This window comes from Budorcas taxicolor, chromosome 3, assembly GCF_023091745.1.
Source record: "Budorcas taxicolor isolate Tak-1 chromosome 3, Takin1.1, whole genome shotgun sequence".
In the NCBI taxonomy this organism is placed as follows: domain Eukaryota; kingdom Metazoa; phylum Chordata; class Mammalia; order Artiodactyla; family Bovidae; genus Budorcas; species Budorcas taxicolor.
In genome coordinates, this window is record NC_068912.1 from 40,825,741 (window position 1) to 40,839,594 (window position 13,854).

General features: G+C 33.3%; 1 protein-coding gene across 1 annotated transcript in view; it reads left to right on the forward strand.

Annotated features, from left to right (window-relative positions):
• Positions 1-13,854, forward strand: part of COL11A1 (collagen type XI alpha 1 chain) — a 222,042-nt gene that overhangs the window by 191,882 nt on the left and 16,306 nt on the right. The window contains exons 55-57 of the mRNA XM_052638265.1: positions 7,094-7,147; positions 7,284-7,391; positions 7,869-7,922. Of these exons, the coding sequence (XP_052494225.1) occupies positions 7,094-7,147; positions 7,284-7,391; positions 7,869-7,922 (216 nt within the window). The remainder of the gene's footprint in view (positions 1-7,093; positions 7,148-7,283; positions 7,392-7,868; positions 7,923-13,854) is intronic.

The following is a 13,854-nucleotide window of genomic DNA, read 5'->3' on the forward strand; positions in this document are numbered from 1 at the left end:
ATTTGAGTCAATATTTACAACCAAACACTTCTTTGCCAGAATGAACTTAGTTTGTAGTAAATATTGTCTTTGAATACAATTTTATCCCACGGACCAAGTGCCTGTTTTAACTTTTCTCCTCCTCTTCCTCCTTTTCTTTCTCATAATTATTATTATTTTGTTTGTTTGCTTGTTTTCTTTTTGTTAGCAGGCTAAAAGCATAATCTTGATAGAAAAAGAAATATATCTCAAAACAACCATTGGGCTATTATTCTTACATACATTCTCAATCATTCAGTTGTGTTTGACCCTTTGTGACCCTATAGACTGTAGCCTGCCAGAGTCCTCTGTCCATGGGATTCTCTAGGCAAGAATATTGGAGTGGGTTGCCATGACCTTCTCCAGGGGATCTTCCTCACCCAGAGATTAAACCCCATCTCTTAAGTCTCCTGCATTAGCAGGCAGGTTCTTTACCACTAGCACCACCTGGGAAGCCCAGAAATATAACTTAGAATAAATTAATTTCTTTGAGTCTCAATTTTCTCATTTATAAAGTGGGCAAAATAATATTCAATGCTGGAGTGAAATTAAATTAATAAATGTATATTTAAATCATCACATCTAATATCTGGATTTATCAAGAGTTCAAAGAGTGAATGTTGTTCCTAAGGAGTTAAATACAAGTTTTAAATTACAGCATCATTTATAAATGAAACAAGCATGTTAATTAAAATGTACAGATAAGATAGACATTTTCTTCTAATTTCTGAGTTCTGTAAATTGACATGAAAGTTCATTAGCAATGAATTTATAACTTCATAATTAATTACATTTTTGAAATATAGAATACGGTTATTCTGTTGAGGTGGATACATATTATTTGTATTATTTATTTATTTGATGTAAATACATATAAAATCATGTAATGTAAACTGTAAAGGAATTTCCTATGAGAACTACTGCCAGAAAACAGAGCATTAAATTCATGATGACTGTATATAACTTCAATAACATGGATTTACTAAGCAACAGGGATTTAGAGCTAGTTTGGAAAATACACAAAGGAAGTACTTGGGAACTTTGCTGTATGTCTGTGAAGTCACCTTGTTTATGTACTGAAGGAACACAAACTCCTGAGCCTGAAGGGATACGTGAAGTCAAAGTCACTCAGTCATGTCCAACTCTTTGTGACCCCATGGACTATACAGTCCATGGAATTCTCCAGGCCAGAATACTGGAGTGGGTAGAATTCTGCCTTCGCTAGTTTTGCATTCAGCCAGCAGGCAGTATTGTCTTTGATGCAAGAATCAATTTAAAATTCAATTCAGTTCAGTTGCTCAGTGGTGTCCAACTCTTTGCGACCCCATGAACCGCAGCACACCAGGCCTCCCTGTCCATCACCAGCTGCCAGAGTTTACCCAAACCCATGTGCATTGAGTCAGTGATGCCATCCAACCATCTCATCCTCTGTCATCCCCTTCTCCTGCCCTCAATCTTTCCCAGCATCAGAGTCTTTTCCAATGAGTCAGCTCTTCGCATCAGGTGGCCAAAGTATTGGAGTTTCAGCTTCAACATCAGTCCTTCCAATGAGCACCCAGGACTGATGTCCTTTAGGATAGACTGGTTGGATCTCCTTGCAGTTCAAGAGACTCTCAAGAGTCTTCTTCAACACCACAGTTCAAAAGCATCTAAAATCACCCTTGTGGAAACAGCAGAAATATTCCTATACAATAATTATAATATCTGATCTATACACTTATGACTTAATTGAATATGGAATTTCCTTACCATTTATTTCCCTTTAGTTCATCTGGGGAGTATAATTTTAAGTAAGCTTTGTATGTAATTTGTGGAAATTAGTATTTCTCTTATCCTTTGTTTCCCTACATAGGACGCAACACAAAAGTAGATCAGTAACAATTTTTCTATAACATCTCATAGCAGAAATAACAATGAATAGAAATGTGTTGAAAAGTATTTTACTTCCCTTGAGGGAATCTTACAAGTAAATGATAATAAACTTTCCTGATGGAATATTGATCGGAATGTTGTGAGTAGCAGTGATATTAAGAAACATCATTCTAACAGTTATTGAACAGGTAGGAAAATTAAGTTGCCATTTGTAGTACATGTACCTTCTGTCATGCATTTTAATACTTGAGAATAAACATATATTTCCTAAAGGCACTAGAAGACTACAGTTTATATCAATAAGCTATTGGATTTTAATGCTTCAGTTATCATTATAGCTGTTTCAAACCAAGAGCTAGTTCAAAACCCTTATACTGAAAAAAAAATCTACAGATGAGTAAACTGATTTGAAAATGCAAATACTAAATGGAATTTTAAGGAGTTTATCTCATTTTTGCCAAAGGAAAATTGACAAAAATTAAAGCAATAACTGATATTATTAATTGATAGAAATATAGAGGAAATTTTAACCAACTCTATATGCCCATATATAACATATATGAGCCTATGCCTTTATGCATGGATGTGGATGGTCAGAAGATAAAATGTTATAAGGAAACATCCTTTCCATATCTACCTACCCTAAGAAAAAGATCAGATATTAGGTTCTTAGGAAAGCCATCCTATTGCCTAAGTAGATCAGTATACCTTTCTCGTACACCTATTTCATCTCCCTGTGTTTTACAATCTACTGTATTTGTTAATATTGTCTTCTTTCTTTAAACTTTGTGAATTTCTTAGAGTTTCTCTCTTCCTCTTATATTCTCCATGCACAGTACATTTCTAGCATCTAAGAAAGTTTTAGTTACTTGCAGCATGTATGAAAGATTGGGTAAATTGAAGAATAATATTGTAAAAAGTGAATAGTGGAAAGGACTATATCATATAATTTGAAAGTGAAATGAAAGTGTTAGTTGCTCAGTCATTTCTGACTCTGCGATCCCATGGACTGTAGCCAATCAGGCTCCTCTGTCCATGGGATTCTCCAAGCAAGAATACTAGAGTGGGTAGCCTTTCCCTTCTCCAGGGGATCTTCCCAACCCAGGGATCGAACCCTGGTTTCCCACATTGCAGGTGGATTCTTTACCAATTGGGCCACCAGGGAAGCCCAAGAATACTGGAGTGGGTAGCCTATCCCTTCTCCAGTGGATCATCCTGACCCAGGAATTGAACTGAGGTTTTCTGCATTGCAGGCGGATTCTTTACCAGCTGAGCTACCAGAGAAGCCCATTTTTTCTAACAGCAAGAAAAATCTTGCTTAGCAGTGATTACTGATTTACAAGAACCTATTTTATTGTATCATGTTTTATGAGACATTTTCCAATCAGAACACTCATTACTTCATGATAGTACAGCAACTAATTCACTGCCTTAAGTCCTTGCCTCTATGTTTCATGCAGATATCTAGAAAGAAATGACTAAAACAAGTTTATCCATAGACATTGTTTAGTTTTCTTTTTTTAAGAAAACTGCCTATTCTCTTAGAAAAATTACATTAGCCATTTTCACTCTAGTCTTTCTCAAAAATAAACCTATTTCATCTAATATATATATATATAAAGAATAAAAGAAAAATAGGAAAAATGAGATAAAGAACAGACCAAAGTCATTTAATGTGGATTTCCACCAGGATAGACATTAGGCATTCATTCAAAGAGGAAAGAAATCCTTTTGGGATGAAAAAACTTTCTATTAAATCACAATTTTGTGGCTGTGCTGTAGTTTACATGTGTTTAAATTTTCTAGGCTTTTTAAACTCAAATTTTCTTTTCTCCCTTGCAGTAAATGCAACATTTTTGTTACACTTCAGATTGCTGATGACTTGCTTTTTCTAAAGCAGGATATTTATATATCTTCTGTATTATAAAGTTCATGGGTGTAAATTCAATCTCGAAGTTAATACCTTTATGTCACTATTGTAAGGTAAAATCTTCACAGAATAAAGAAAAGCCCATTATTCATTGAATCTCATTTCTATTCCCCGAATTATAGTCATTATGGCTATTTTACCCAATGTCCTTCCCTGATGGCTCAGATGGTAAAGAATCTGCCTGCAATGTGGGAGACCCAGATTCCATCCCTGTGTGGGGAAGATCCCCTAGAGAAGGAAATAGCAACCCCCTCCATGTATTATTGACTGGAGAATTACATGGGCAAAGGCTACAGTCCTTGGGGTCACAAAGTCAGACCGGACTGAGAGACTAACACTTTCACACTTGAATAAGTTAATATTTTAGCCGTCATGCCAATATTTTTAATTGATATATAACTGACTTACAATATTATATTAGTTTCACTATACAACATAGTGATTGGATATTTTATACACTATAATATAATCATCACAATAAGTTTAGCTACCATCTGCACACCAAAATATGACTCAACTCTTTAAGAAATATTTGAAGCTTATGCTTCTATGGAGAAGTACTCTTGCATAAATAGTATGAAATTCAAAAGATACACTTAAGTTTAAATGCCTATATTATTGTTAACAAATTATTGCTTGAATTGTAAACAAGAGACTCCTTAAAGAATTTATACATTTCTTATTTTGGGGTCAAGGAACAAGGAATGTCTAATAATAGATGAAGCTACAGTGATAACACTGAAAAAATAATTACTGATGATATATTCGTTGCCTCTCTGAGATAAATGAGTTCACTGAACTCTGAATTTGATGAAGTGCTTGATACTCATTTTAAATGTGAATTTTAAAGACCAAATGAAAGGCTAGCATTTATTCACCAGTAGAATATTAATAAAGCATCTGGAAAAAATTCCTCCTCCCTCACCTTGAGTCCACCAATTAATATTGTCTCTTCTACTCTTCCCAAACTCCAATCTCAATCTTAGTGGATGATTTTGAACACAATTCATAGCAAAAATTAAGTAAACAAATGAAAAGCAGGAAATTCTAGGGGTAAATGAAATACTACAATTTCCTAGATATCATTAATTTTCTTTTTAAACTTCCTATACTTATGTCTGAACTTGTGTAAAAATTTTCAGCACAATTAAGATTCAGGTTGAATCTTAATGTTTGTTAAGTAATAATAAATATCAATGAATTAGTGGAAATGAAATAAATATTTTATAATCCAGTCATAAATTTGTTATGTCTTAGAATGAATTTGTTAGGAATATATACATTGTTTATCCCACCACAGCAAGAGGGCAGAAGCACTCTTACTGATGGGACTGTCAATTAAATGCCCTGCTTGTGTTGATTTGAAAGATTTCTAAGAGATGCCATAGGTGAAAATATCAATGGCCTAAATATAATGAATAAGAACAAAATTTATATACAGTGGGAATTATAGCATATTTCTAGCTTCCAAAATTTTTGTTTTCTTTTATACCTTGACTATTATATTGAGTTATATAATATAAATGATTCCTTTTTACCTATTTGTTGTGAAGTTTAGAAATGTCAAGTTTTATATTTCACTGATGACCAAGAAAATGTAAGAAGGAAATCTGAATGTCAGATTTCAAGATCTGACCACATAGTACAGGATCATATTATAGAATATCTTTTCAGTTGACTTTCAATTTTCTAGTTAAAATAAGTAATTTAAAAGATGAAGTTCATATTTTGTAGGTGTTATAAACCTGAAAAGTCTGAAATAAATAATCTGTTGAAATGATATTTGCAAATGTATTTTGAAAGTCAGTTTTATTTGCCTCAATTCTTAAGTTGCCAACAGGGTGAAAAATATTGGTAAATACTTTAATTGAATTTATATAGAATAACAATAACCAATCATTTTAGTAATAATAAAAGCAATAACTAATATTTGTAGTGTTTTTATGTCTCAGGTACTGTTATACACCCTTTAAATTTATCAATTCATTGAATTCTCATGATGATGCTAGGAGATAGCTGCTATTATAATACACATTATGCAGAGAAGTAAACTGAATCACTCACAGTAACTGGCCAAAGATCACAAAGCTAGTTGATGGCAGAGCCAGGATTTGAATCTAGGAAGTCTGAGTCCAGGCTTTAGGTTCTTAAACACCAGATTCCATACCTGTATTTGATACTGCTCTACTGGGAAGTTCACAAAATACTTCTTCATGTGTTGGATCATTTAAATTTTACAATAATTCTATAACAAGAGAATTATTATTAATAATATTTTAGGCATCACCGACTCTATAGACATGAGTTTGAGTATGCTCCAGGAGTTGGTGATGGACAGGGAAGCCTGGCGTGCTGCAGTCCATGGTGTTGCAAAGAGTCAACCACTTACTGAGCGACTGAACTGAACTGAACTGAACTGAACATTTTAGGATGAAAGAAATCAAGTTCAAAAATACTAATAACTGGTTAAAAGTCACATAGCTAATAAAAAAGAATTGAAGAGAAATAGGTAGACCAATACCTACCTCACAAAGATAGAAAACTATGTCTGTGTGTGTGTGTATGGAGGAACATTATGAAATAATGCATTATGAAATACTAATTAGCATTTCTCCATAGCAATCTATGCAGCTATACAAAAGTTATGCAAATAGTATATCTTGTTAAGTTTTTGGATGACATATGGAGTGTGAAGATTTTTTTCTGTTTTCTCTAATACTAGGTTTGTGAAAGTCATACTTTTTATGCCACTAAATTATAATGTCAGAGAATAAAAAGTCAGTGTCTGTTGACCAACAAGATTTTAAATGTTGTACTATTACTATTCCAGTTTGAAAATGATCTTATGAAAATGTGTAACGTATGGATCTTCTGATATTAAGAGAGGACCCAGTCTAAAACACATATAATGATGGAAGTCAAATCTGAAACCCTCAATTAATTTCTAACTATGCAACATAATAAATGATAACTGAGTATTTAACACACTGAGTGACTAAGCATTAATATTTCTTTAAAATTTTTATCTTTATTGTTTCCTAACATTATTGTGATGTGATTATCTATATCAATCTGTGCTTCATTTGTGCTTAATATTCTAAAATTTGTACATCAAAGGGGTTTTGAGTTTTCTCAGTTTCTTAAACTAAATTGCTATAGAAAATCACAATTTATTAGACTCTCACTAATTAAATTGGGGTATTTATAAATAAGATCTCAGTTGTACTCTTTTTATATGCTATATGTATTTTAAGTGCAATTCTGTGTTTGTAGGGTCCTCCTGGAGCTGCAGGGGCAGAGGGAAGACAAGGTGAAAAAGGTGCTAAGGTAAAACATACACTATAGGTATCATGTTTGAAAATCTCATGTCTATATTGGACAACACATGTTTCAGTACTTTTCATAAAATAATAAAATGTCTATCTTCATTATTAATACATCCACATATTTTATTTTCTAACAGGGAGAAGCAGGAGCTGAGGGTCCTCCAGGAAAAACTGGCCCAGTTGGTCCTCAAGGACCAGCTGGAAAGCCTGGTCCAGAGGGTCTTCGGGGCATCCCGGGCCCTGTGGTGAGCATCTGTGCTGATAGTTGCCATTTTGAAAATAATGTCTTATTTCTAAGAAAAATTATTAGATGAAAATATTTATGTCAGCATTATTATATAAGTTATTGTATATGGTAAATAGTATGTAATAATTAAAGCCAGAGCCCCTGAGAATATTTAAGTATGTCATTTATTTAATAAGTACATGATGAAATTCTAAATTATAAAGATAGAATAGAAAGCTAAGCTCTAAGATCTTAAAGATGTAAGACTTTTATACACGCAATTGTCTATCTGTGAGTATGTGTATGTGCATGTAGACATACAAACAGCAAGTAAAAAGACTCAAAAATTGCTCACAATATTTGTAGATGTTCTCCATGTGATGGAATCCATAGGTGATGCTTTCTTTCTTTCCTTTTTGCATTACCAAAATTAAAGAAAAATAATATGTCTGCTTCTGTTAATTTAAAAAAATCTGTCATGTTTCTTTTTCCACAGGGAGAACAAGGTCTCCCTGGAGCTGCAGGCCAAGATGGGCCACCTGGTCCTTTGGTGAGTAGCACGTTTTTCTGTTGTTAGAATTCCAGAAATGAAATTGTTTATAAGCTAGAATCCCTAAGATTTTGTCTGGTAAATTGGTTTTTGAGTTGTAGAGTATTCAAGGAAGTGTATTACTCAGACCAAAATAAAAAGAGGAAAAAATTCTAACTGATAAGTTACTTGGAAAATATGCCCTTGATCAAAGGTCTTTCCTATCTTATGTCCATTTGATGAAAAAAAAAAAAATCCATTCTGAACAAAATGCCACTAATGGCCCAGCCAGTTCTTTTCCAAATGTGGACGGTTCCCCTAACGCATCAATTACACTTAGTTTCCTGGCACTTAATTTAAAAAATAGCATTGGCACAGGCATACAGTGATTCTTTCACCAAATAAATTGTTCTGTTCATGAGTCATATGGGCTGAAAGATAAAGCATTAACCCTTGCTAAAGCATTAACACAGAAGCTTGGTTAATATCATAAACTGTATATGCAAACAACACACTTGAGAAATTCAATAAAGCATTTAGTTAACTAGGATATGGTTCATAGAGGCTATCCTTGCTATAAAATTTAGGCAGAAAGTGAGAATCCAAGACCTGCCTTTAAAATTATTGCCTACTAGGTGACAGATTCTGTTTCATGGTAGAGATATTTGAACTTCTTTGTCCAAAAATAGTAATATGTAAAGGGACGGGAAGCAAGACATTTAGTGCTATTCAGGTATAATGTGGAGAAGGCAATGGCACCCCACTCCAGTACTCTTGCCTGGAAAATCCCATGGGTAGAGGAGCCTGGTAGGCTGCAGTCCGTGGGGTCGCTGAGTCGGACACTACTGAGCGACTTTACTTTCCACTTTTCACTTTCATGCATTGGGGAAGGAAATGACAACCCACTCCATTGTTCTTGCCTGGAGAATCCCAGGGGCGGGGAGCCTGGTAGGGGGCCGTCTATGGGGTCGCACAGAGTCGGACACGACTGAAGTGACTTAGTAGGAGTAGTAGCAAGTATAATGTGTCTGCATGTGCTCGGTTGCTCACTTGTGCTCAACTCTGCAAGCTCATGGATTGCAGCCTGCCAAGCTCCTCTGTCCGTGGGATTACCAGGCAAGAATACTGGAGTGGGCTGCCACCTCCTCCTCCAGGGTATCCTCCCGACCCAGGGATCAAACCCACATTTCCTGCATTGGCAGGTGGATTCTTTACCCCTGAGCCACCTGGGAAACCCCTCAAGTATAACGTATATCAGTTTAAATAGTCAGGTTTGTCTATAGAAATTTTACAAAACTGCTTCTCATGAGTATATCAACTACCTCAGATATATATACGTGCTGAGAAAGGCATCAAAACTAGTATCTGCAATCTTAATCATTCAGGCAAACTTGGTCATTTTTTTTTGTAAAAATATCACAAAAATTTCCTCTAAAATTCCAAGTATAGTGTTATGGAGATTATTTTTTTAACTTGCTTTGAAAAGTTAAAGATCACTTATTTTGATAAATAGATAAGAGTTATCAAGTTTTGAGGGGATTATCAACTCTGCACATGACCCACTGGCTTTGGAACAGGGACTTGACAAAACAAGATCATCAGTTCCTTGTCTGTATCACTATTTAGAGAATACTCTTCTTAGGTATGCTAAATTCCTAAGTGCACAGAGTCATAGCCTTGGAAAAAAATACTCCACCTTAATACCACCCTAAAATTTGCCAAAGATTTTTTTTGGTTATTTCAGATTTTCCAGTAAGTATTCTGACCTCTTTCCAGATGTAATAAAAAGCATCAAGCTGGAGATTTCCTTCAACTAATATTAAAAATAAAACCATCAGACATACCACCTGATTCTAGCTTGCAAAAGTTTATAATTCTGAATGTTAGCTAAATAACTCACACCCTTTTCCACAGTAAAATGGTAAGCAACAAAACTGAGCAACATGTGTGCCATTCCTTTTTCTGGCTACTTTTTTTTTTATCAGTGAGTATTTAGAATGCGAATCTGTTGTAGCTTTTTCATACATTCAAACAGTTTGTGCTAATTTTGATGAAAATGCTACTTGGTCTTCAGGAGATGAGGATGAGCGGAAAAATCATCTTCAGGATGCATTTTATAACAATTTAATGAACTTTTCAGTTCAACTAAGAAATACATGTTCTAGTAGGCAATTTTGGATTTGAATGAGAAATAGCATATCATGATTAGAGGTTAAGGTCATCAACTCTCAACCTGAATGAATTTTAAGAAAGTTATTCTATTTTTTTAAGCTTTAGGTTTCTCATCTGTAAAATGAGAATTTAAGTAGCATCTATCTTATAGGATATTATGAGGTTAAAATGAGTTAAATGGGGGATATTAATACATTTTTATCCATGGGGTTCTTACGTTGATTAAACAAACTATTTCTAAAAAAAAAAAAAAAAAAACTGAAGCAACTTAGACCATTTGCTATATAAGTAATAATTTAATAACTGTGTATTAATATTTGGATTGGAAATTCTTTGGGCTATAGTGAAACAAACATTTCGTGTCTCCCTCACTGTACGTGGGCTTCCCGGGTGGCTCAGATGATGAAGAATGTGCCTGCAGTGCAGGAGACCTGGGTTCGATCCCTGTGTTGGGAACATCCCCTGATGAAGGGAATGGCAACCCACTCCAGTATTCTTGCTTGGAAAATTCCATGGACAGAGAAGCCTGGTGGTTACAGTCAATGGGGCTGCAAAGAGTCAGACTCAACAGTAACTAACACCTCACTATATGTAGTTCTTTCATAGGCCTAATTTTTCTTTAATATCCCAATTCTCTAACACAGTTATTATTATAATATATTTATAAATAAAGCTCTGATATAAGAAAGAACAAACATTTTAAAATTCATAAAATGATAGCTGGTATCTCACCATTCTATATGATCAGCTCTATTAGAGTTTATATATGGTACAATGTTTACTTATTACTTCAAAATTAGATATTTCTCATGGCAGAATTTAAGCTTCTACATATGCATGATTTTTATATACAGTTAAATATTCAGAACCATCATATGGAACTGAAAGTAGATAAACAGTATGTGTGAAAGCTAAAAGAAAGCTAAAGATAATGATGAGATTGTATAAAGAAATTTATTTGAGAGTTTTTGAAGTTGAACTTTTTTATTGTGTTGTTTTTGTTTTGTTTTTCAAAAAATAGAAAAAATCAAATGGTAATAAAATTGAGTGCTTTAGAGAACAGTAATAATTGCTATATTCTCCTCTCTGCTGCATAGTCAAACATGATTTAATACTTTTATATTAATTTTTATTTTACTTTTTTTAGGCATAATTAGTATCTGTTTTAGTTTTAAATATTTATTTTGTTTCATAATCTTTTATTTTAAGAACTATTTGTTCCAGTGTATGTGAAAATTTGTTTAGTATTTTTACAAGTTTACCTTATCATACATTAATTCTTTTTCATGCTGATAAGAAAAATATCTGATAACATTATTTTTTAAGCCATAATTGCTGAATAAATGGTAGGATGGGTTACTGAATTATATTTTAAATTTTTAAATGCTACTTTTAACTTCTCTGTAGACAGGTTTGAGATGTGTAGTATTCCATAATGATTAAACAGGTTTAAATCACAAAACATTTGCTTTTCACCAAATTAAATGTTATTTTACAATACTATTTTCTAAATAAAGAGTAGGATATGAATTTTCTTTAAATTTTAATGCACTAGAATTTTGAGATGCATAGTAAAGCAAATATTGTGTACAGCATGATACAGCAAGGGAAAATATTTGATTGTATATTCTAGACACCTAAGAATGTATCATCCCTGTTTTCCTTTTCACTTTATTACTTATGAATTATGTATTTCATAGGGTTTTTCATTTTACAAAATTCTAAAGAGGAAATAGAAAATATCTGTACCTGAAATAACATTTTTATATGCAGAGTTGATATTTTTGATATATTCCAGGTTCAGAGGATTTTTATAACTGCTATCACATCATAACTTGCCAATGTCTATTTCCAACTGATGAAAACAAGAATCTGACTTTGCTTGGCAAATGCCTCCTTAGATATAGTTTGCAATTTTATGATATTATTAGCTTAAAAGAATTAATATTTATTTCCTATAACTTTCATGAAAAATATTTATAGAAATGATTTGAAAGCATTACAAACACAAATAACTTCTAGTATGTTTCCCATTACCCTGAGCATTTATAATCTGTAGTGTTTCTTTTATTTTGGCCCTTATAGCTTTTACTATTAGATTGTCATGAGAAAGCTGATTGATAACCATCTAGAGCATATCAGAAACAAACAACAATAATTCATATTTCCATATATTTCACTATATGCAGTGCTTTCATAGGCCTGTTTTTTCTTTCTCTATCACAATTCTCTAACAGTTATTATTAGAATACATTTATAAATAAAGCTCTAAGATAAGAAAGAACGGACTCAGGAATACTCGACTAATGAGTGGTAGACCTGAGATGCTGAATGAAGCAGTGATTGGAATATCAGTGTTCATGAAGTGACATCCCTGTTAGTTTTCTCACTTACAGCAAAATTTCTGTGTTTACTGTCTACCAGAGAAAGCTTAACTGTAAAATAAGAAGAAAGAAAGAAAAACATCTGACCTATTCAAATAGCTTTTGTATTTCAATCTAAAGAATATATTTAATTTTTACTGACATATGTCAATTTTAAACAATATTTTTAAATGGGTTCAGGCTACTGGTTCAGGTGTATGGTTCTTTCATGAAATTACGTATTTCTTAGAACTACTTTTTCGTGCATTTTTATGTCACTTTGTGCTAACATGTAGAATGTTTGGCATCTATCCTGATGGTCACATGACCTCAAGAAATTATTTCATTATTTTCATTATTCATTTAAATTATTCCTTTAAAATTGTGCTATTAGGCAACATTAATTTCCTAACCAATAATTTACCAGGCCTTTCTGATGAGATCAGAAAATAGTTGATGCAAATATACTTACTTAATCTTAAACTTATTGAATTACTACAACTAAATAAGTAATGTTTTTATTTTAACATAAATGACATTCTTTATGCTATTCTGATTTTCATATTGATTTAACAGATTTGGAATCTAATGCCACAGAATCATTTTTCTCAAACTTTAATGAATAATAAACCTATGAAACAGATTGCTGGTCTCTAACTCCAGAATTTCAGATTCAGTTAGTCTAGACAAGCCTCTGAATTTGGTTCTCTAATACATTCACAAAGGGCTTCTCCAATGGCTCAGTGGTAAATAATCTGTCTGCAATGCAGGAGATGCAGGTTCAATCCCTGGGTTGGGAAGACGCCTGGGAAGAGGGCATGTCAACCCACTTCGGTATTCCTACCTGGAGAATCCCATTGACAGAGAAGCCTTAGGCCATAGTTCCTGGCATCACAGAATCCGATACGCCTGAGCATGCACGCATGCAAAATACCTTCATAAGTGGTGATAATGCTGCTGGTCTGAGGATCACACTTTGAGATCATCCACTCTGATACAGTATTAGCAAATGAGATGAAAGTCCAGTGTTAGAATCTAGCCTTAGAATATTCCTGAAAGTGAATTTAACAATTATTTTAACAAAGTAGCATGATTATTTATTAGTTACACAAAAGAGAATCTAAACTGAATTGATAACAAATATACATCTAAGGATGAATAACTTTTTCTTTATAGGAAGATTTTTAGGCACATTTACATTTAAAATTGCATGAAATTTCTATAAAGATAATTTTATCTATTGTCAATAGAATGATATAGGGAAATTGTTCTCTTTTATATTGATACTAACAGAATTTCAGGTACATTCATTAGTGCAGTATGTTAGTTGCTCAGTCATGTCCAACTCTTTGTGACCCCATGGACTTTACTCAGAGGGTCCACTGCCCATGGAATTCTTCAGGCCAGAATAGCTTGTC